At 47.9% G+C, this 22,710-nt stretch overlaps 1 protein-coding gene across 3 annotated transcripts in view; it reads left to right on the top strand.

Annotated features, from left to right (window-relative positions):
- Positions 1-22,710, top strand: part of ABCC8 (ATP binding cassette subfamily C member 8) — a 72,927-nt gene that overhangs the window by 5,347 nt on the left and 44,870 nt on the right. For 2 of the 3 annotated variants that reach the window (XM_027579534.1, XM_027579536.1), the window contains exons 3-8: positions 793-914; positions 5,955-6,121; positions 7,335-7,577; positions 8,471-8,659; positions 15,376-15,540; positions 18,569-18,724. In XM_027579534.1, the coding sequence (XP_027435335.1) occupies positions 793-914; positions 5,955-6,121; positions 7,335-7,577; positions 8,471-8,659; positions 15,376-15,540; positions 18,569-18,724 (1,042 nt within the window). The remainder of the gene's footprint in view (positions 1-792; positions 915-5,954; positions 6,122-7,334; positions 7,578-8,470; positions 8,660-15,375; positions 15,541-18,568; positions 18,725-22,710) is intronic. The other variant, XM_027579535.1, reaches the window with a different exon arrangement.

The raw sequence follows: 22,710 nt of genomic DNA, 5'->3' as shown, positions 1-22,710 counted from the left end.
GGATAGAAGGAACAGTGCAAGCAAGGGTATCACTGGAGGGTGTCCCAAAATGGCTTCAGCAGGAAGAGCAGGCTGGGCGGTGCTGAAAAAGTGGCTTGAGGCCATTATCACCTGCACCTTTGGTCCCAGGCTCAGCAATGTGAGTGTTGCTTTCTGTAGGAAACTGTAAATGAGGAGACTAAGAGTACCGACCTCATGGGATTTCATGAAGATTAAGTGAGCTTATATACATCACGTGCTCAGAGGAGTGCCTGGCACAGGGTAAATGCTCTGTAAATATTGACTACCGGTGTTGTCATTACAGCACCCGGGGCCGGGGGCCAGTGCTGACCTACGCTGTTCGTGGGAAATGGGGATGTCACTGAGAGAGTTGTGGTGGACAGGCCCCTGTACTACCCAAGGGGCCCCAGGGACAGGAACCCAGCTGTGTTCACTACCAGAGAGGGGGTTCCAGGTGAGGCTCTGCAGCTGTGACTGCCAAGGCCGGCTTCCCCATGCTGGCTTTTGTAGGCATGAACCCAGGGAGAGAAGGCCATGAGTTCCAGAGTCTGCACACTGAGCCCTCATAGCATTCTCGTGTGGACTCCTGGAGCCCTAACCGGTGGGCATGTGTGGGGTATGTTTGGGCTGGGCAGAGCTGCCAATATACAGAGTAGAGCTGTGCATATGATCCAGAGGCCCTACTGTGTGCTGAGCCCTAAACGCAGGGCCTGGGCTGGTCTACTGGGGCACTTGGCACATCTACCTCCAATCTCTCTTTCTCTCTCTCTCTCCCCCTCTCCCCCATCTCAGGGTGACGGAATCCCGCCATCTCCACCTGTACATGCCAGCTGGGATGGCATTCATGGCCGCTGTCACCTCCGTGGTCTACTACCACAACATCGAGACCTCCAACTTCCCCAAGCTGCTGATAGGTAGGGGAGCGGAGGGGGTGGGAGAGGGGTAGTCACCTTCATTCGTTCCTCCAGGTAATGTTTGCTGAGCACTTCCTAGGTGCCAGGCACTTTTCTAGGTAGCTAGAGGTTCAGAAGTGGAATGGAAAAAAAATCCCTGCCTCCTGGTGGGAGGAGACTGGCAAGCAAAGACACTGAATAAACAAATAGGTAGGAAAGATGCTACGAAGAAAATAAAGCCGGGCAAGGGTTTGAGAGTGATGGCAACGTAGCTGTCTCTAGAGGGTGGTCAGGAAACACCTCTGGTAAGAGAGAGCATGTGTATATTTCAGGGAAGAATTTTCCATGCTTTGGAACAGCAAGTGCAAAGGCCTTCCGGTAGGAAAAAAATTGGCAAATAGGCCAGTGTGGGCAAAGCCAAGAAAGGGGAGGGATGGTAGGAGATAAAGTCAGGGGCCAGGAGGGGAACAGGGGAGACTCCCAGGCTTTGGGTCTGAGCACCTAGGCAGATGATGGTATTAATAACGGACATGGCAAAGGAGCATGGGTTGGGGTTTGGGGAGTTGGTGGGTGTGGGGGCAGGTTGGGACATGTTGAGTTTCAGACAACCAACTCAAGTGTCAAGTGCACAGTTGGAGAAATAAGTCAGGCGTTCGGGGGAGGTCAGGACTGGAGATAGACGTTCAGAGGTCAGGGGCTTATAGGTGGCATCTAAAGCTTGAGCCTGGCTGAGGTCACCTGGAGAGAGAAGAGAAAGACCCCAAGACTAGGGCCTGCAGTCTGTGAACATTTAGAAAGATTCAAGAAGGAGTGCCTAGTTAGATCTTCTGACGCTGTGCGGCTGGGGTCCCAGGCAGAAACAACAGCGATGAATGTTTGTGCTTGTTGAGCATGTACTGTGTGCCGGGCTTGGTGCCAAGCTCCTCACATGCATTATCTCACTTGATCTCCACAGTCTCCATATTGGAATCATTGCTATCCCCATTCCACAGATGTGGACGCTGAACTCAGAGAGGCTACAAATAACAGCTCAAACTTTCATTTAACACTTGCTATGCATCAGGCATGCTCCTAAACATTTTATATATATTAACTCGTTTAATCCTTACAACAACACTATGAGGTCAATACCACTATTATGTCCCTTCACACAACGGGAAATTGAGACCCAGAGGTTAAGTGATTTACACTCCTCTGCCAACTAGTCGAGGGCAAAACCAGGTTTAGATCCCAGGAGTCTGGCACCCAGGCAGGCTCTTAACCTCTTCTGAGACTGTGTGTCTAACTAAGGGTCTTCAGACTGCTTGGGCCAAAGGTATAAATCTGGAGGTCTGCCTCTATGTTTGGCTCCATCTGCATGTCTAAGGTCAGGGCTGTCCATCTGGCTGGTAGGCTGCGGTCAGACTGTGTATCATTAAGTCAGGCTATGATTTTTAGGAGTCACAACATCTAATTGACGTCTGGAGTCTGGAACACTCTGTGCTAAGCCAGAGACAGCACAGTGTCGTGAGCGGGCAGAAGGTATTTCCCAAGCTAGTCGCAGGTCTGCCTTCCCGGGTAAGGTGGGAGCTGGGCTCCGTCAGCATCATCCAGGGCATCCCCTACCTGGGTGATGCTATGAGAGTGTGGCTGGGGAACCAGGGAGCAAGTGGAGAGAAATGATAGGTACAGACAGCAGAGAGCCTCCCTCTCCTGAAGCTTCTGAAGCAGCTCTTCCTGTATAGAGAACCCCTTATTAACCCCAGGGCCTGGCTGACCAGTGCCCCCAGAAACATCCTGTCTGGGCATCTGGCAAGTTTGTTTTCTCATTCTCCAGAAAGCACGTAATGTTCTTTCTTTAAAGCACAAATTGCTACCAATAGATGGACCGTTCTTTCTCCAAAGAATAAGGACTAACGTCCTCCATTCCCCTTTGTTAGGGTTTTGCGCTACAGAACCAGTAAGTCTAGAACAGGTAAAAGCAGAGATGATGCACCCTATGAGCTGCAGGGATTGAGGGCAGTGGGTATTGGGGAAACAGCTGGCCCTCTGAGAAGATTCCTCTCTGGTCAGGTCCGGAGTCCTGCAGAAAGGTGAACCCTGATGTGGCTTACACTGTCTCACAAAATAACTTTGGTCCTGAGGCCCCAGATGAGATCAAGGAAATGTTCTGTGAAAAAGTCACATCTGAGCTGGGAACCGAAGGATAGGTAGGAACTAACGAGGAGAAGGGAGAGGAGAATGTTGCGGGCAGAAGGAACAGCATGCGCAAAGGCCCTGAGGCAGGAGAAGCATGTTAGGAAATCTGTAAGAAAACCAGGGCCTGGAATGCAGAGAGCAGAAGAGAGCTGAATTTTGGAGGCTGGAGTGGCAGATGGGGACCGTACCAGGCAGCGCAAGCATTGATCTTCATCCCATAGGCACTGAGGCTTAGGGTGTGTGTGTGTTGGGGGGGTGTAACTTATATATAACATAAAATTTACCATTTTAACCACTTTTAAATACACAGTTCAGTGCCATTAAAAACATTCACATTTTTGTGCAACGATCACCACCATCCATCCAAACTACCCATCTCCAAAACTTTTCATCTTCCCAGACTGAAGCTCTGTGTCCGTCAGACGATAACTCCCTGTTCTCCTCTCTCCCCTCAAGCCCTAAAAACTACCGTTCTACTTTCTGTCTCTATGAACCTGACTACTCTAGGTACCTTATATAAGTGGAATCATACACTATTTTGTCCTTTTGTGACTGGCTCATTTAACTTAATCTAGTACCCTCAAGGTTCACCTGTGCTGTAGCATCTGTCAGAATTTCCTTTCTTTTTAAGGCTGAGTAATATTCCATTGTACAGATACACCGCCTTTTGCTTATCCACTCGTCCATCACCCAAGTGGTCACTTGGGTTTCTTCCACCTTTTGGCTCTTGTGAATAATGCTGTTAGGAACATGAGTGCGTGAGTTCATATTTGATCAGATTTATTGCTCCGGAGGCTAAACTGGAGGCGGGCAAGAGGAAAGTGGGGAAACCGTGAGAAGGCTCTCAAGGGGAGATATGATGGCAGCCCCCCAGAGATAGGATGGTGACCCAGCTGGCCCAGGAGTTTAGGAGGTAAAGGAGACAGAACCTAGTAATAGGTGGGGTGTGGAGAAGGCGAAGGAAGACACGAGGGTAAGGGGAATTCAGAGCCTGAACCTCAGCAGCAGTCCCTGTGTCATACCACCGTCCTTTTCTCTCAGTCAAGCACTAAGCTTTGGCTGAGGGCTGCTATGTCTGGCACTGGGGAAATAGCCCTGGGGCTTAGTCCTAGGTCTACCACTCACTCCCTGTGTGACCTTGGACATGACACTCAGCCTCTGCGTGCCTCAGTTTCTCTATCTGGACAGGAATAGTTAAGTCCCTGCCCACGTCACAGGGTTGTCACAAAGAGCAAATCAAACCACATCTGTTAGGACCTGTGTGAGGCATATTTTCAAGTCTGGGCCCCCATAGGTGACCTCATGAAGGACCAAAGAGGTTCTGAGGCTTGGGTTCTGTCTGGGGGAGTGTAGGTGTGGAGGCAGCTTGATGGCCTCCAGCTGTGGGACCCTTGTGACCTGGGGACCACACCAAGCAGAGGAGATTATCATCCTAGTCCTGGGCCAGAGGCAGGCAGCGCACAGAAAATAGGCACTTCTGTCCTCTGTCCTGGTGCCTTCACCCAGGGACCTGAGATAGATGGCATTTGTCCCTCCCTGGGCAAGTTCACCATCTTGGCCTAATTCCTTGCCCTGGGCAGACCCCAGCTTTGATCTCCAAGAGGTGCCCTGGCATTCATGTGACCAGGCCCACCTAGAGTTGGAGGGTGGGGTGAAGATGTCTCCTTCTCTGTGGTCCCACCAGAGAGGAGCTCTAGGGGATTTAGACTGATCTTGTCTGCATATGGCTCTAGGGAGCCAGGGGGGAGGAGCTGCCCACACTAAAGCGACTCCTAAAGGGGGACTAGTTATTGCTGCTTTCTCTTGTTGCCAGCTAGCGGTGGTTTATTAGCAGGTGGTGGTGGTGAGAATTTAGAGATTAGCTTCTGACATTTAGGGTCCCAGGTCTAAAATCTGGAGATGATAACAGTATTAACAGTTGATGTCCAAAGAGCACCCACTGTGTGCCAGGCCTACTGTGCCCAATGCTTTCCATACATTGCTCACAACAACCTTTGAGGAAGTACTATTATTATCCCCATTTTATGGGTGAAGAGACTGAGGCCCGAATGGGTTAAATGGCTTACCCCTTAAAGTACAGGATCTGAGCCCAGGTGTGTCTGGCTGCAGGGTCCTGCTCTAACGGCTATACACACTGCCTCACAGAACTGTGACTTACATGTTGGTACCCCCCAGGCCCCCAGGCTCCACAAGGAGCATCATCTTGCTGTCGTGGGCTCTGGACTGGGCACACTCAAGCTTGCAGTGAGCTTGGGCAGCTCACATCCTCTTTGGGGCCCCAGTTGCCTCATCTACAAAACGAAAGAGCAGATTGAAGAACCTTTAAGATCCTCCCAGCTTGGAAATCCCACAAGCAAACCATTATAGGATGGAGCCTCCGGACATGGGCTCCGGGTCAGGCTGGCCCAGTTCTGCCACCTGACCGCCCAGCTACCTGAGCCTGCCTTCCTTCGTCCATTCAGTCCGGGGTGGTGGCAGTTCTCCCCTCACAAGGTGACTGTAAGGAATAAGTGAGATAATACTTAAAGTGCTTGCTTGGCACAGCGCCTACAACTTATGTAAACCGAAAAAACAATTTATTAATTACTGTAAAGGGAAATTTGGCTGACTTACAAGACAGCTTGACTTACAAGATTATTGCTGTTTTGAACATACCCATCATGATGTTTTAATGTATGTACACCAGCTCAAAATTACACACTTACAGATTCACACACACAGCCCTTTACTCAGAAGGGTGCTCTCACACCCATAACATTGGCTTATTCACTCACACACATGCTTCCTCCCTGACACACTTCTTGTCTCCCCTTCTCTCCTATACCCTTGCACACATGTGAGTGCATATGTGTGCGAATCGCACACACATGCTCTCGCCTGCAGCCCTGCTAGTCTACTGGACCTTGGCCTTCATCACCAAGACCATCAAGTTCGTCAAGTTCTATGACCACTCCATCGGCTTCTCACAGCTGCGCTTCTGCCTCACGGGGCTGCTGGTGATCCTCTACGGGATGCTGCTCCTGGTGGAGGTCAATGTCATCAGGGTGAGGGTAAGCAGGCCACTCCTGGGCCACCCCAGCACCCACCTCAGGACACACCTGGGCCAGGGTGGAGCCTTTCCCTCCCAGGTAACCCAGATTAGCAACCTCATATGTGCCCTTCCACTCTTGGTTTTACTAATAGAATACCATATTCTTGTATCTATTCAAGGTTCTTTTTTCTCAACACATATAAAAGTTTTTCCTCTCAATATTCATTTTATAAAAATAGGATCATATTATACGCAGTTTTCTGCATCTTGTTTTTCTCACCCAACAGGTATCTCTTAGGACACCCTCCAAGTCTGGTATGGCTAATTTAGTTTTCTTAATGGCTGCATAATATTCCATCAAGTAGATGAGCAATAATTTCTTCAGCCATTACCCAATTGATGGGCCTTCGCTTCATTGCCAAGTTTCTGCCTTCACAAATAATGGTGTATAAACAGACTTACATCTTTATGTATCGCTGCTTTTATTTCTGTGGGAGAGAGTCCAGGGAGCGGAGTTGCTAGTTCAAATGGTCTGTGTATTTTAAATTTCAATCAGTGTTGCAGATCATCTTCCAGAAAGACTATAATCTACCAGCAATGAATAAGAAAACCTTCTCCCTGCCTCCAACGAGCAATGGGCCAGCCCCATTTGGGGTGATGAGTATCAAGTACTACTTGAGTTTGCATTTCTCTGACACCCCTGTTTTAGTTGGTGATGTACAGGGTACAAAGGCCAACTATATTCCATGCCTCAAATGACCCTCACAGCACCCCGGGGATGTGACTACCACCCACTTTTCAGACAAGGAAACATTTGAGATGAGAACTCATCCAAAGACACCTTGCTAGTAAGTGGAGGAGGCAGGATTTGAGCCGAGGTTTGCATGACTCCACGTTCTGCAAACCCAACATGAAACATGGTCATGTCCTCAGATCTGTGAAATGGTATATGGGAGATTTCTGCTCTTCCCCAATCCAACTTCAACCCAACCCAGCCCAGCCAAGGGAATTCAGAGTAGACCTCAAGGAAGAGTTACAAGTGGGGAGGCCCTGGCACTGGTAGCCAAGAGGTGCGGAGTGATCCTTCTCCTGGGAATAGGCAAGAGATAGCCCCATATGTTAGAGGTCAGGGTCAAGGATGGGGTGCCACAACCTCAGATCTTTTCTGGGGCAAAGTGGAGAGGGGTGAGAAGTTACATTTACCTGTCCCCGGTGACCCATGTTCCCCACAGAGATATATCTTCTTCAAGTCACCAAGGGAGGTGAAGCCCCCTGAGGACCTACAGGACTTGGGGGTACGCTTCCTGCAGCCCTTCGTGAACCTGCTCTCGAAAGGCACCTACTGGTGGATGAATGCTTTCATCAAGACTGCCCATAAGAAGCCCATTGATCTCCGAGCCATTGGGAAGCTGCCCATTGCCATGAGGGCCCTCACCAACTACCAGCGGCTCTGTGAGGCCTTCGACACCCAAGCGGTCAGTGGGGGCCCTGCCACACCATCCATTCCCCTCCCTCCAGGTTAGAGTCACAGATGGGGACCTCTGAAGGCATCAGGTCAAACCCCCAGTAGGGCCCACTGAGGAGAAGAGGCTTGCATGAGTCACACAGGGAACCGGGGACAAATCCAGAAGTTAAGGTTCATAGGACAGTCCCAGCTAGAACAGCCCTTACAGTTTAGGTCATCTGAACTAACACCCTCATTGTCCAGATGGGGGAAACTGAGGCCCTGAGAAGGGAAGTGACCCCACTGAATTCCCTCATGTCCTAAGTTCTTCCTTCTAGAGCTCAGTGATGAGAAAGGTGGGAATTTTCACCCATTTTAAAGGGGGGATTTAGTGGCCTGATACTTCTAAGAACTCTTAAGCTGAGCCAGGCAGAGTTCTCTCTATCTCACTGCCATGGAAACAGAGACCCCAAGAAAGGCCGTGACCTGCCCAGAGCTGGGCCACAGCCGGTAGGTGGCAGAACCAATCTCCCAACTCCCAGTCCCATGTTCCCTCACTGCCTCTGCACTAGCACAGTGGGGAGACACTGAGGCAGATGCAGTCGCAGGTGGTGACAAGTGAGGGTGCCACCTGCCACTTCCTCATTGCAGTGCTGTGCTCCTCACATCGTCCCTGACCAGCTATGTGACCTTGATCGAGCACTGGCCTCAGTTTCCCCATCTGGACCATGTTGGTATTGATAGGGCCCACCTAACTGTGTACTTGGTGACTCAGTGATTTCTTCCTGGAGTTCACCCGTTTGCAGCAAATATGGCCGCTGGGTTTCTCCAGGCAGTAGGAGCTAGGGACTTCCTGGGAGGCCGGGCCCTGCTGCGAATGGGCCCTCGGCCCTTCTGACCGGGCCATGGGTTCTCGCTGGGCAGCAGAAGGACTTGCAGAGCACGCAGGGGGCCCGGGCCATCTGGCAGGCGCTCTGCCACGCCTTCGGGAGACGCCTGGTCCTCAGCAGCACTTTCCGCATCTTGGCTGACCTGCTGGGCTTCGCCGGGCCACTGTGCATCTTCGGGATTGTGGACCACCTTGGGAAAGAGAACCGCGTCTCCCAGCCCAAGGTAGGTCACCCCAGGGGGAGAGCAGAGCCCCCTTTGGAAGATTTTCCCTTGTACATGAGAATGTGCAAGAGGTCAACGTGTGTGCACTTCAGCTGCACTGGGTCAGCTCCCCACACTGGCACAAAGCCCTTGGCAATATCTCCCTCTAGAAGATGCTCTGCATCCAGTTAACAAAAATGCCAGGAGGCAAGCTGGTGGGAGGATTTACGGTGCCCCACTCTCCTCACCATACCATCACTGCCATAATACCTCTCCCAGGTAGTAGTCATTCGGAAAGTTGTAGGAAGTGCATTTGTTTACCCAGCGTCTAGGGCTTCTCTGATTTGTCGGATATGTTGGCTTCCGTTTACATCATCTTTGTAGACTCCAAATAACTTCTCATGATCTGACTGCTTCAATTCTGTATATTCTGGCATCCAAGGTTCCACAGGTGCATCTTGGAGGCTGCTGTTGGCGGTGAAGGGCAAGGGAATCCTCCATGGGTTTCTCCCCCCAATTCCAGATTTCACTCAAAGCTGCCCCGGTTTTATGAATATGTTGGACTTTCCCATTAAGAATTCTTTGACAAAAGGATTCCATGTCTTAAAAATACTTCAAACTCATTGGACTAGATGGTATCTAATGGCCTTTGCAGCTTTAAAGATGCTACAGACTGAAATGTGTTGGACCAAAGAGGCAGGAAATCTTTCTGAGGGTTTATTTTCCCTGCTTGGGGCAATAGCATCCACTCTGTTGATGGAGTGGGGTACTTAATTCCTTCCTCTGTTTCTTTGCCGCCACGTAGGTTCAGATGGTCACAAAATGGAAAACTTTTCACCTCTAACAAGACTCAGAGTTTTATTTTCCCAGCAGAAGTATCATTATAAACTTTTAACCATCAACAGTCCGAAAATGAGGCTGAGAATTGCCAATTAGCGATCTTAATGATTTATGACACTCCCTTGTGTCACACTATTCATCTCATTGGCTCTAAGATCTCAGAGAGCATTTAATCCTCGGGTGGTTTATATTAATTTTTCCCACGGGTATAATCAACCAGCTGAGTACTTCTGGTCAGGAATATGAGATACTCCAAGTCTGTTTGTCTGATTTATTCAGCAAACATTTATTGAACCCTACTGTGTGCCAGGCCCGGGTTGGGCTGTGGGAATCCAGAGGCAGTGGTTATGATGGGGCCTATTAACTATAATAACAACCACGTGCTGACCAATTAACGCATGCCTGGCTGCTTGTGGGAGTTATCCATGTGCTGTCTCCTTTCACGCCTAACACAACCTTTTAGGGTAAATACTTTTTTTTTTTTTTGGTAATAGCTTTATTGGGATATAATTCACATACCATACAACTCACAAGGTAGGTATTTTATCCCCATTTTACAGATGAGGGACTTGCGGCACGGAGAGATTAGACAGTAACTTTCCCTAGGGTTTCTCAGCTACTTTGTGACAGAGTTGGGATCTGAATCCAAGTCTCTTTCACTCCAGAGTGTGGGCACTAGAACTGTCATGCTAAATTGACTTACTATTATCAAGCCATCACCTCTGGCTCCAAGGATTGTGAAATCCAATGGAGGAGAGAAATCCAAATCAAAGATTTTTCTACTGTGTCTTAAACGCTGCTATTAGGGCATATATACAGGGAACTGTGGGTAGAGGGAGTGACTAACTCAGCCAGTGGTCATGGACAGCTTCATAAAGGAACAAGTATTTTGCATGGGGCCTTGACATAGGAGTAGGAGTTAGCCAGGCTCAGATGGGCAGATTTCTAGTTCAACAAGAATGTGAGGATGCTTCTTGCTTATTTAGACCTTGATGGCTTTTGAGGCCTTCTCTGGCTTTTGAGCCTCTGAACTGTACTTGGCCCAAAAAGAGAGCGGAAAGGGCGGCTTCTCTTGTCTACAAGAGTGTCTCCTTCAGTTCTAGTCTGACTGTAGAGGACTCCAGAATATTTTACACTCATAATCCCACAGAAGCAAGAGCCCGCTATCAGGAGGGAAGCGACACTGGCCAGAGCCCTTCTCAGCTTGTTCACACCATTGTCTGCTTCCTGTGTTTCCCAAAACTCTGGTGGGGTTCTCCTGGAGAGAGAACTCTGAGGCAGGATGTGCCAAAGAGGTAGGGAGAACAACACTTAGAATCGTGGTTCATCTGAATGTCTCTTTTTTCTTTATCTATATACCAACCCTGGGATTTATTGCCCTCTCATTGGAATGCTCTTGTCCTGGTTCTTTGTTAGGCTGTAAATCCCCGAGACAGATGGCTCTGCCTCAGTGGCAGCAGGCCTTATCAGATTTAATATTTGTTCCTGCAACCCAAATGCAATCAGCAAATTACAGACATTGAAACAAGAGGTGAAAGTAAATATAAGTCTCCAGTGTCAGCAACAAAGAATCCTCAATCGTGTGGTCGCCTGGGATATGGCTTAATTCTCATTTGGGCTTCTGGCTCCAGAAAATGGGGGAAAGGGGTCATTTGCTGAGGTCATTTGGTTCATCCCCCTGCCTCCCAGCAGCTGTCACCCAGGGACAGGTGCTATTCTGGTCTTTATGAACCTACGAAGACGCTCTCCACGAGCAACCCTCTGTGAGAAAGCCCTTCTTTGGGCTCAGCCTCCATCCGTGCTGCTGCAGGCTGCACAGTGGGGCACCATTGTTTACTTCATTGTCAGTGGCCGCCCTGGCCTCTCTTCCCTTTCCAGGACACTCACTGTTGGCAAGAATCACACTGCCCTTGGAATCCGTGAGGACAAACATCATTTCTTCTTTAATTCCACTCCCCTGTCTTCTCTGCCACTCCCCTGGGAAAGCTGAGACCCAGGCTGGGTGCAGCCCATGACCTCTCTCTCTCTCCAGCCCCCTCTCCGGCCTAACCCCCACCCACAATCTGTCACCTGCCAAGGATGCCACTGATCTGGCTGCAGGGCAAGGGAACTGGATTCGTAAAGAACTGCCAAGCTTTGCTCTAGGCTGTCAGCTGAGCAGAGAAAGAACAGTATGGCTTTGGTCTGAGGGCCAAAGCTTCCAAAAGCTTCTAACTTCAGAGGGGAAATGTGTGTGGGTTCGTGAGTGTGAAAGTGTTTGTTTCTGAATGGGTTCTCCTGGGAACCGTTTATAATTCTGTATGTATATCCTTCTATTTGTCCTGTGTCTCTTGGTTTCTCTTTTTCCATGTGTGTCTATGTCTTCATTTGGGTACACGCATTTGTAGCTATCACTGTGGGTGACTGTGTAAATTGATATGCATTTCCATGACTTTGTGATATCACTATGTGGGTTGGTCTCTTCATGACAATGCCCACGCAGCAGCTCTGGCCTGGCATGCCTCCCTTCATCTCACTAGCCCCTCTCAGCCCCCAAGACTCAGCTTAGATGTCACCTCCTCCAGAAAGACTCCCTCTGGTTGGATGAGGTGCTCCTCCTTTGTGCTCCCATAACATCCTGGGCTTGCAGCATCAAACACCCCTTGTCTCTTTCCCACCTCGACCCTGAATCCCCGAAGACAGGAACTGCATTATCTGACCTCCTTGTGCCCAGCACCCAGCTCCATGTCTGACACTCAGGGGCACAGGAGACATGATTCTTCAGGGATTCATAAAGAAGCACTCACCTACTGAGTGCTTATGCTTACTAGATACTTTCACCTGCATTGTTACACTGATTTCTCACAACAATTCTCTGGGTAGAAACCCGTTGTGGCCTCATTTTACAGTGAGGAAACTGAGGCTCAGGGAGATTGAGGTACCTTACATAAGGACACAGTGGCTAATATATAACGAGTCAAGACTCAAACTCAGATATGGCTAACATCTAAGTCCAGGCTCTAAACCACCATGTTAAATGGCTAAAGATGGATGGGTGGGTACGTTGGTCCATGAGTGGTCAAAGATAGCTGTCATGGCTTTTTCCCAGGGCCTTCCAGGGCTGGGACCGATGGGCAATTGACTTCTGGCTCCTGCCCAAATAAGAAGCAAAAGCCCATGTGATCCCTGTCCATTAAGCTCTAGAGAACAAGGGAAGGCGGCCTTTGCAGCCATACCTCTGGCCAGGCGGGGGCAATGAGGCTCAGAACCATAGAGTCAAGAGTCCTAGGTTCTAGTCCTACCTGTGGAATGAACCAGCTCAACTGCAAAATGGGCAAGTGTATAACTTCTATAGAAAGCAGATGGGGGAGGAAGAGCATATGCATTGGTTAATTTCAAATACGTATTGAGCCTGGAAACAAACACTTCCCTGAGAGCTTGTGAAAGTGTGAGACTAGGGCATCTGATCTTCCGAAGCATTTAACTCCCACCAGATGTCCAGTTGTAGGTCCTTGGCCTTTTCTCTCCAGCCTTCAAAGTGTTGGGCAATGTCCATGCCCTCACACCCATTTAAAGCTTCCCAGGGCCTGCCTTCCTTGGGCAGGATCCTGGGTCCCTTTGGCTAGTCTAGTACCCAATTCTTAATAAAAACTTAGCTCTTCTGGGCCCCATCTCTTTTAGGCTGTCTCTTTGAAGAGAGATCTAATAACACCCTAATGACTTAGACCTGCAGGGAGATTTTCATCTTAATAGGCCACAAGAAGTTGATCCAAAAAAATAGTTTCTGCCCCAACAGTGTGTGTTTTGTCGTGGGAAGGGGTCAAGGTTTTGCCTTGAAAGCTGTGAAAAAGGAATTAGTTGCTTTGCTAAAAATGTACAAATAATGAGCGTATTTAACAAATACCACCCATACTTTAACCAACATATGTGATCAGGTGATTTTTCGAGTCCACATTCTCCAGCCCATGTGTTTTCTGATCATTGTGAGACAGCACATGCGTGGCATGCTCGAGGGCTTTTGTAGCAGTCAGTGTTCCCATGAGCATCAGAATATACCCAACTATCCCCTATGGATGCACAGGGACGTGGCTTTTCACCTCTCCCTCTGCTGTAAACCAAGGATAGAACACCTTCATTTCCTGATGTTAAATGATTTCCTTTGGGGAAGTTCCCAGGATGTGCTTTGTTGCTTTAACATAATGGACTCCATTCTCCAGAGCTGGGTCTCTGTGGAAGATGGTAGAACCGAAGAGTTCCAAAGTGTGTTGGGTCTTCCCAAGCCCGTGTGCCTTCATCTTTGACCCAGAACCAGCCACGTGGCCATGGGTCTGTCCCCCACAAGCTTGTAGGAGACTCGAGGTCAAGAGGCTGGGTGAGGCTTAGGTAGTGGATCTAGGGGTGTTTTTGGCATCACACAGGTTCATGTTCATGTTCATGTGTTCTGCCTTATCAGCATGTGACCTTGAGGCAGCCACATAACCATGCTGAAACTCCATTTCCTCATACATAAAATTAGGCTCATAAGGGTATTCTCATTGGTGTATTGCGAGGATGGAGTTCTGCACCTAACAAATACTGTGTCCTGCCCCTTCCTTCCCTGCAAGGTCAGGTCTCAACCCCTGCAGCCTCATTTTAAGGTCCATTTTGCTGCTTCCAACTCATCGCCCCCCCCCACACACACACTTCCTTCCTTCTCCCTCTGCCTTTCCCTCTGGTACTTTGATAAATGAGCCAGAGTCGGGGACTTCAGGCCTTGGTAGGCCTTCCTCTAGGAGACTTTAATTGTCTCTCTGTGCCTGCTTCCTGCTGTCCCCAAAAGGAAAAGACTCCTGTCCCACAGAGCCAGGGAGAGATAGTTCTAAGTTGCATGAAGCAGTAAGGGCTGGTTGAGAAGGCACAGTTGAAATGAGAGGCAAGATCTTTTGTACCATCAGACCATCAGAAAGCTCTGTATCCATGATCCAGGAATTTCTGACTCTAGGAAAAAGACTCCTCTTGGTATTCTGACCCCTTGGGCCTGATCCTGGCCAGAGACGTGCCCTCAGACTCCTTCTCATCACTTTGTTCCCACCACCCTTCACCCTGCAGCAGCTCCCATACCCTGCAAATAGCTTTCAGAGTTCAGGGCAGAGTCTCAGGAAGGGGAGAGTGCTGTCTTCATGGAAACATTGATGTGGTTCTGCTGGGGAGCAAAGGACTTAATCAGGATCAAAGTTTTCCTGGGAGCTGTTGATGCTGAATTTGGAAACAGACATGCTGTTGTTTCCTGGTATCTTTAGCAACAGAGTCAAAACGTTTGGGTTTTTTTCCCAGTGCTTATCATCTGAGATCTTGTTGGAGGTGTAGCAAGAGGACAATTTCAAAGGAGGTCCTGGGAGCCCACAAGGCTGGGGGGGCTTCTGAAATCTTCTCAGTCCATCAGAGGTGATGAGTTTCCACCTCGCCTGGGAGCACTACAGTTTTCCCACTGGCCTTTTCTCCCCAGAAATTTCTACAGGGCTGGGTGTTGGTGAGTGTAGGATAAGACCTCAGGTCATTCCGGGTTTTTTTGTAGCAGAGAACACACATTGTGGGATTTGCTCAAGCAGTTCTGGTTTTGGCTGCTCTGATTCACTCTGTTTATTCTTGTTCCATTCAGAGTGAGCTCCCCTGGGCCTGGTGGCCACACAGCTGAAAGTCATATTTATGGGCACGAGGTTAGAGCTGGGCCACACTCTGTTCCCCTAGGTAGGATGATGAAGAGGGTATAAGCAACCCTCCCTGTGGCTAGAAGAATGTTTAGTTGGATTTATCAGACTGATTTTGCCCTTATACCCAGCTGCACAGACTTTGCAAGCATGGAGGGTCCTATAATAATGGCCACCATGGCACAGTAACAGGTATTAATGGTGGTCATCTCCGAATTCTCTTTCCCATAGACGCAATTCCTCGGGGTTTACTTTGTCTCGTCCCAAGAGTTCCTTGCTAATGCCTACGTCCTAGCTGTGCTTCTGTTCCTCGCCCTCCTACTCCAAAGGACATTTCTGCAAGCATCCTACTATGTCGCCATTGAAACTGGAATTAACTTGAGAGGAGCAATACAGGTACTTGGCTAATGATGTTTTCACTTCGCAGTAAAAACCACAGTATTCATCCTCACGGGCACTCAAGAATAATTCTGCGGTGAGTTTATCTTTTTGTTGTTGCCCTTTAGCAGTGCTTTGAAACAATAACTGTTGACAAAGCAGTGTAGGAGGGTGGAAAGTGCTTTGGGCTGGACTCGGGGAGTGTAGGGGTCCAGCCTTGGTTCTGCCTGGCACTGGGTCTGTGATGTCACCTGCTCGGCCTTGACTGGGACAGACATCACTGATGGGTCACCTCACTCTTTCCTGCTGAATGCACATACAGACTCAGAATCCTTCTCCAGCTTCTGTTCCAGGGGTCTGCCACTGGTCTTCTTTGGGTGCAAAAAAAGAAACGAGTTTGACATACCAGAACTAGATAGCCTCGAGTATCGATTTGAGCTCTTAAATCTTGGGTCCTAACAAGAGAGATTTATCTGGCCCAGTGCGTCCCTTGGGTCTAGGTCCTTGCTCCTGCCCCCTATGGCTTCCTTCTCAGCCTGGGTTGAAAGGATGATCAAAATCAGGAAGGATTCAGGGCACTTCTAAGCAAGGCGGTGATGAGAGTTGTCTAAGTCCTAGTGTTTTCTTTAGAATTTTGGTTCCACTGTGGGGATGAGGAGACGCAGAGTGATAGTGGTTTAAATAGCATAAAAGTTTGTTTTTCACACTGAGTCAGGGCTGGTATGGCAGCAGCACGCTCATCAGAGACCTTGGCTCCTTCTGGAATGCTGCTTTCATGTGACTTTTGTCTTATGGTTGAAGGTGGCTTTTGGCATTGTCACTATTAGGCCTACACTTAAACCAGCAAGAGAAGAAAGGTGGGGCAACAGGAGGGAGCGCTGCCTTCTTTTAAAATCATAACACAGAAGTTGTGCATATTCTCTCTCATCCCATTGATGAGAAATTGGCCACCAGGCCATACCTAGAGAGGCTAGAATTTGTGGTCTTTATTCTTGACAGTCCTATATGTCCCCTAGAAATTCTTCTTGTGAAAAGGAGAGAATGGATCCTGGGGGACAATTAGTTGATTCTGCCATACCCAGAAATTCCCATGAAGTCAGTGGAACACTCAGAAGTTGTGACCAAACCCAAAGCCACCTCATACTTCAGGACAGAAATGTTCCTCAGATTAACACCAACCGGTCCTTTGGGAGCCCAGGATCAGAGGCTTTACAGAAAAGGGACTGAGAGGAGAAGGGGATGGCCTGGGCTGGGTCCAAACTCCAGTTATCTTAGTATAGTCCACGTGAATGGCGCCCCCCCTGAGTTGTGTAGTGCACAGCCTGTGCAACTGTACATGACAATGCTGCCCATCCCCAGTGGTTTTTCACTGAGAAAAAGGTCATTTCCTCAGGAATGCCATCATGTGAGAACGGTGGAAAAAGCCCAGGAAATCTAAGACCCTCTGAGATTCCTAGGGGCTCAGAGCTAGGAGGAACCAAGCTATTCCTCAGTTCAGAAAACTTCTCTGAAAGGTTTTTTGTCCAGGTTCTGCACGAACTGGCAGGCACATGCCACCATAGACCACCATAGACGACAGTGAGTTTTGTAGTCAAACAGTTTTGTAATTAAATCTTTCTGTTTGTATGTCATAAATTACACATTGGCCCAGTATTTTCCAATTACACTCAAAGAGCCAAAAATGGGTTTTAAATGTATTAGCATGTAATTGTTTTTATCAAACTGTCTGATCCAGGAGGGCTAAATTCATATGCTATGAAAAGAAAATGCTAGCATTGATTATGGAAACAAATTAGAAAAACAAACCGCTTTTTCAGAGCTTTACATAAAATTATAGGTAAGGGTCCATGTCTTCATGAGTTTGAGAATAACCACAGTTCTTGCATGAAACATTATTAAGCGAAATTTTTGTACTAGATACATAATTTTTTGACATACGCCAGCTATTAGTCAGTTGCATATTTCTGTATATGCTGGTCTTTACTGAATAATGCATTCTTTGATAGATTACTCTATGTTCCTACTTCACTAAAATAGATTTATTATTATTTTTTGAAGACTGATTTCACATAACCTAGGCTGTGCATAGATCTGTCAAAAATGTCATTGCCATTATTTTACCCATGGTGTATATAAACTCACTAAAAGACGTAGAGTAGGTTCATGCTTTAAGCAAACCTGACCCGCAAATAACCTGGGTTTCACAAAAGATGAATTAAGGGAGCTGGGAATCCACGTTATAACAAATGCACAATAGAATTTCATTTAAGAGCAGGCATCCCTAGGGCATTGAAGATGGGAATGGATTTTTCCTTGTTTAAGAGCACACACCCTGAAAATTGCCATCTTTCTAGGAGGCATGACCACTCTGCACAAAGAGCTTTTAGGTTCAGAGTTCTCCCGTTACCGTGGCTGCTCCCTATCTGCCCTGGAGAGACAGAACAAGGTGCTCAGGGTAGCTGGACTCCCAGTGATGATAGGGCTGATTGACACTTGTATGTCCTGTCTCACATAAGACCTTCCCAGGCTGACCGCCTGTTTTGTTTCAAGGCTCAATTAAGACAGGACTTGGCCTCAGAGCATCCCCCTGCCCCCGGCTAAAGGTAGCCACATTAATACAGGCAGCTGCCCCACTTTATCATTTTTATGGCTCTGAAGTGTGTTCTCCACTGGCTTCTGGCAAATCAAGAATACAACTGAACCTGAAGATCTGCTATTAAGATTTAAGAGCTAATTAAGTCCTGTCCCCAAGGGAGAGGTCTTGCTTTGCTGGGGAAAGTAGCTTGCCTTGCCGGCATGGATTCCTCATTTGAATACTGCCTTTCTGACTTGCTTGATCTAGAATCAAAGCCCTTCACCTCTCTGAGCCTTAATTACCTCATGTGTGAAATTGGAACATTAATTTTCCAATCGGTGCCCCCTTACAGCGCCGCTCTGTAATGTCTGAGAAAGTACCGGCCCATTGGAGACACATGGCATCTGGGAGAGGGATTAGGATGATGATGATGATGATGACAAATGTGCAACACTCTACTCTCATTTCCAGACCAAGATTTACAACAAAATTATGCACCTGTCCACTTCCAACCTATCCATGGGGGAAATGACAGCCGCGCAGATCTGCAACCTGGTTGCCATCGACACCAACCAGCTCATGTGGTTTTTCTTCTTGTGCCCAAACCTCTGGGCTATGCCAGTGCAGGTAAGGGCTGTGTGTCAGCATTGGCGGTGGAGGGCACAAAGTCAGAATCTTCTAGGACATGCACGGGGACTAGGAGCTCACCATCTTCCATTCCATGTTTGCCTGCACCTTCCACCCCTTTGGGGTCTCGCTGGCTCCCTATACTGTCTCACGCTCAGCAAATGGTCTAGCCATCTCTCTCAGCATTAAGGCTTTAAAAAAAGCAGCCAACCTTAAAAAAATTATCGAATCATCGTATGTGGAACAGTTTTGCAGACCTTAAAAGTTATGTAGCCACAAAGGACTTAATTACATTGAAAAACGTTCATGATGTATATTTAAGCCAAAAAAGTTACAAAATAGTATATGCAGTGAGCTTCGCACTGAATTGGAATGTATGTATATATACATATTTGCACAGAAACACATAGAAAAAAGAACTAGAAGGCCACATGGTGGGATTACGGTAATTTTTATTTTCTTTATACATTTCTAAATTCTCCAATAAGCGTGTATTTATTTTTGAAAATCAAAACCAGACAACCTTTGGGGCTGGCTCTGAAGGAGGTGGCATTCTCCCCCAAAGATAGTAGGCGAATCCTCAGCATGGCTTATCTGACCCCTGGGCTGATCTGCTCTGTCTTTCATCTGGAGCTTCTCCCATGGAGCCCGTGCTTCACTCTGGTGCCCAGACCAGAAGTGGGAATCCCAGAGCACCTGCAGGCTCCACAGAGACTGCCTGGTAGAGATGATAGTGCCTGGGCTTTGGTGAAACAGGTTGATTCAAATACTTACCTGTCTGAGCCTCAGTTTCCTCATCTATGAAATGGGCATGATTCCTACCCTTTGGAGTTGCTATGACAATTCAATTAGATGATGTAAGTAAAGCGCCAAGCAGAGTGCCTGGCACAGAGTAGTCACTAAGTAAATATCAGATCCCTCAAAATTGCACACTTTGGTGTGAGTGAGGACTTTATCGGTCCAGAATCCATTGTTCCTTGGGATGAAAATTCCACAAGCCTTAATCTCAAGTGATTTCTATTGGTCCTTCTTATCTGTCAAGCTTATATTTGAAAGACATTAAAGGAAAAGAGAAGGAGAGACTTGCACAGGGAGTCAGCTAGGCATCTTGATGCGGAGGTAGGGCAGGGAATCTGATGACCCTTTTTATGGGGACAGCCCTATATGCCATCCCCTATTACCACTTACCCATGCATAGACCCCTGTCTGCCCCCCTTCTCTGCCAAGCTGGATCGGTGACTACAGAAGCTATGGAAGGGCCTAGAGAGCTCATCTAATATAGTTACCAGACTTTTATCCACAAGAATGCTTTTTGTTGTGTCCCCTTAAACCACCTCCTTTGAAAGAGTTTGTCCACCAAACCTACTGTATTGTCATCATTACTATTATTTATAACGTTTATGGCGCATACATCATTGCTAACAATACTAACTAATAACACTTGCCTCAGCCTCTCTCGCTTGTGCAGTTAACCCTCCCAACAGTGGGGCATGGTAGTTTTATCTCCACGCATCACTTACCTTTGCTTATTTATCATGAAGTATCATTTGGTTTTCCATTTTTAATTCCTTGAAGGCTATACCTTTGCCACTAAGAAGAGGTTTCAGCAACCCTCAAGACCCAATGTTACTACCCAGAGTTGACACAGTGCCTTCAACCTAGTCAGGATGCTCTGTGCAGCCTGGCTGGCCACAGGCCCTGCGGCTTTTGAGCATACCCAAACCAGCTCGGGAGCTCCCCTGCTTTATCCCCAAGACACTCCTTGATTTCTAATCTTTTTTTTTTTTTTGATCACATATACTTTTAAAAAAGAACAGCTTCATTAAGATATAATTGACCCATTTAAAATGTGCAGTTGAGTGGGTTTAGCATATTCGGAGCTGTGCAGCCTTCACCATTTTAGAACACTTTCATCACCCTGGAAGGAAACCCGTGCCCATTGGCAGTCACTTGTCATCCCCTTTCGCAGCCCTAGACAACCTCTGATCTACGCATACTTTTGAAAATCTAATGAAACCTTCTCAGAAAAACCAATGTGCTTTCACACATTTTGCCTACAATTTCAGGGGTTTTGCTGGCCCCCTGAAGCTTACGAACACCATGTTAAGGAACTTGGCAAGAGCAGGGACTTCTTTGATTCCCCATCCCATGGGCGCTGGAGGCCTGGAGAGGGTGGGCCGCACAGTGAGCCAGTAGCAGTGCTATTCCCAAGTTATCTCCTTTCTGTGGTTCCCTAGTGACAGAGTTCCCATAAGGCCTATTTGTTTGTTTGTCTGTTTGTTTGTAAGAAGAGGGTTGCCACCCAGTCTTGATCTCTAACTACATGCCAGGTATTATTCTAGGTACTTATTATATATGTCCATTTAATTTTCACAGCAGTCCTGCTAAGTAGGCATTAAAATCTCCATTTTAAGGATGAAGAAGCTGAAACTCAGAGAGGTTAAGTAACTTACCTAAGATTGCACAGCTAAGTGCTGGGACTGCATTCAAACTCAGGCCTGCAGACTCCAGGGCCTACGATCTCCCCACTACTATACTAGATCACTTTCCTAACTTGAAAATAGGGGCTACAATAGCCCTTGTAGTCCCCACCTTTGTTTTGCATACTCAGAATCCCTGATTTCTGGTCTGTTCTTCTGGGGGGTCCCCTGAGACCCCTGCAGAATAGAGGCGTGGACAGAAGAATTTGGGGAGCATGACAAGGGGTGGGTGGAGGGTGAGAGGGAGCCTGGCAGAAGCAGCAGCTGTGTTTCCAGGTCCTGTTCCAGCAGCTGCTGGTGCTGGGAGGTGGTGGGGGTTCGGGCACTGCCCTCCAGCAGGTGCCGTGGTGGTGACTCTGGGAGTGCTCTGGGAGTTCCCTTGATGTCTGGCTCTATACGCTGCTGAACGATGCCCTGATTGCCTCCATATGAGGACAGCTAATGAAAAGACTGGATGCCAGGGTTAATTTGGGGGTAGGATGATGCAAGCAGAGCCGGGCAGGAGTAGGAGGTTCTTTATTTCCTAACGCGCTCCTCTGCACTCCTGTGTCGGCATTTAACATCAGTGAAACCCTGGGAGACAGGGGGTGAAGGGGTCACTTAACCAGGCCCTAAGATCCTGCTAACACAAGAGGCATTCTGTGATTCAGAGAAATTACAGAGCCGCTCACCTGCTCTTCCGTCCTTGAGGTAGTGCGAGGAGCTCACTGCCAGTTTCGTTCAGGGCTTGGGGAGTGCGGGGCCAACCCAGGCACACTTTTTTTTTTCCCCCAATTAAGGAAGACAGCACATCTGTTCCTTTAGAATAAGCCCTGAATTTAGAGCTGTCTGCCTCTGAAGGCAACCTGATAAATTGTCATCTCGATGCTTCAGGGGCTGGCAAGAGTAATTTACACTTCTCATAAATATTCAGAAGCAGGCGGTCGTTTGCATAAAGCTAGAAACAGAAGAATTCTCTTTTCAGAGAATACTTGCCAGAGTCACTAAAAAAGTGACGACAACAGCCTTCATGTACATATGTAGTTCTGTATTATAGATTATAAAGTGTATCTGCCACTAAGAATTATAAAAACTTCTATTTTAATCCAAAGACCACTCACTATACAGCATGTCACAAATTTAAGAGATCATTTTCATTTTCTTATATATGTAATAATTAGCTTAATAGAAGACAGTGCATATTTTATTTCTAAAAAGATGCCAGGAGGGACGCCTGGGTGGCTCAGTCGTTAAGTGTCTGCCTTCGGCTCAGGTCATGATCCCAGGGTCCTGGGATCGAGCCCCGCATCCGGCTCCCTGCTCCGCGGGAAGCCTGCTTCTCCCTCTCCCACGCCCCCTGCTTGTGTTCCCTCTCTCACTGTGTCTCTCTCTGTCAAATAAATAAAGAAAATCTTAAAAAAAAATTCTTTTTTTAAAGATGCCAGGAGCCTAAGAATGGAACTTGAACTCCTAGCCCCCGGACTGGTTTTGTCCGGCGGGACGCAGCAGAGCCCCTGTGCTCCTATG

This window comes from Zalophus californianus, chromosome 11, assembly GCF_009762305.2.
Source record: "Zalophus californianus isolate mZalCal1 chromosome 11, mZalCal1.pri.v2, whole genome shotgun sequence".
NCBI classification, from domain to species: Eukaryota; Metazoa; Chordata; class Mammalia; order Carnivora; family Otariidae; genus Zalophus; species Zalophus californianus.
This window is presented reverse-complemented; position numbering and strand designations above follow the sequence as displayed.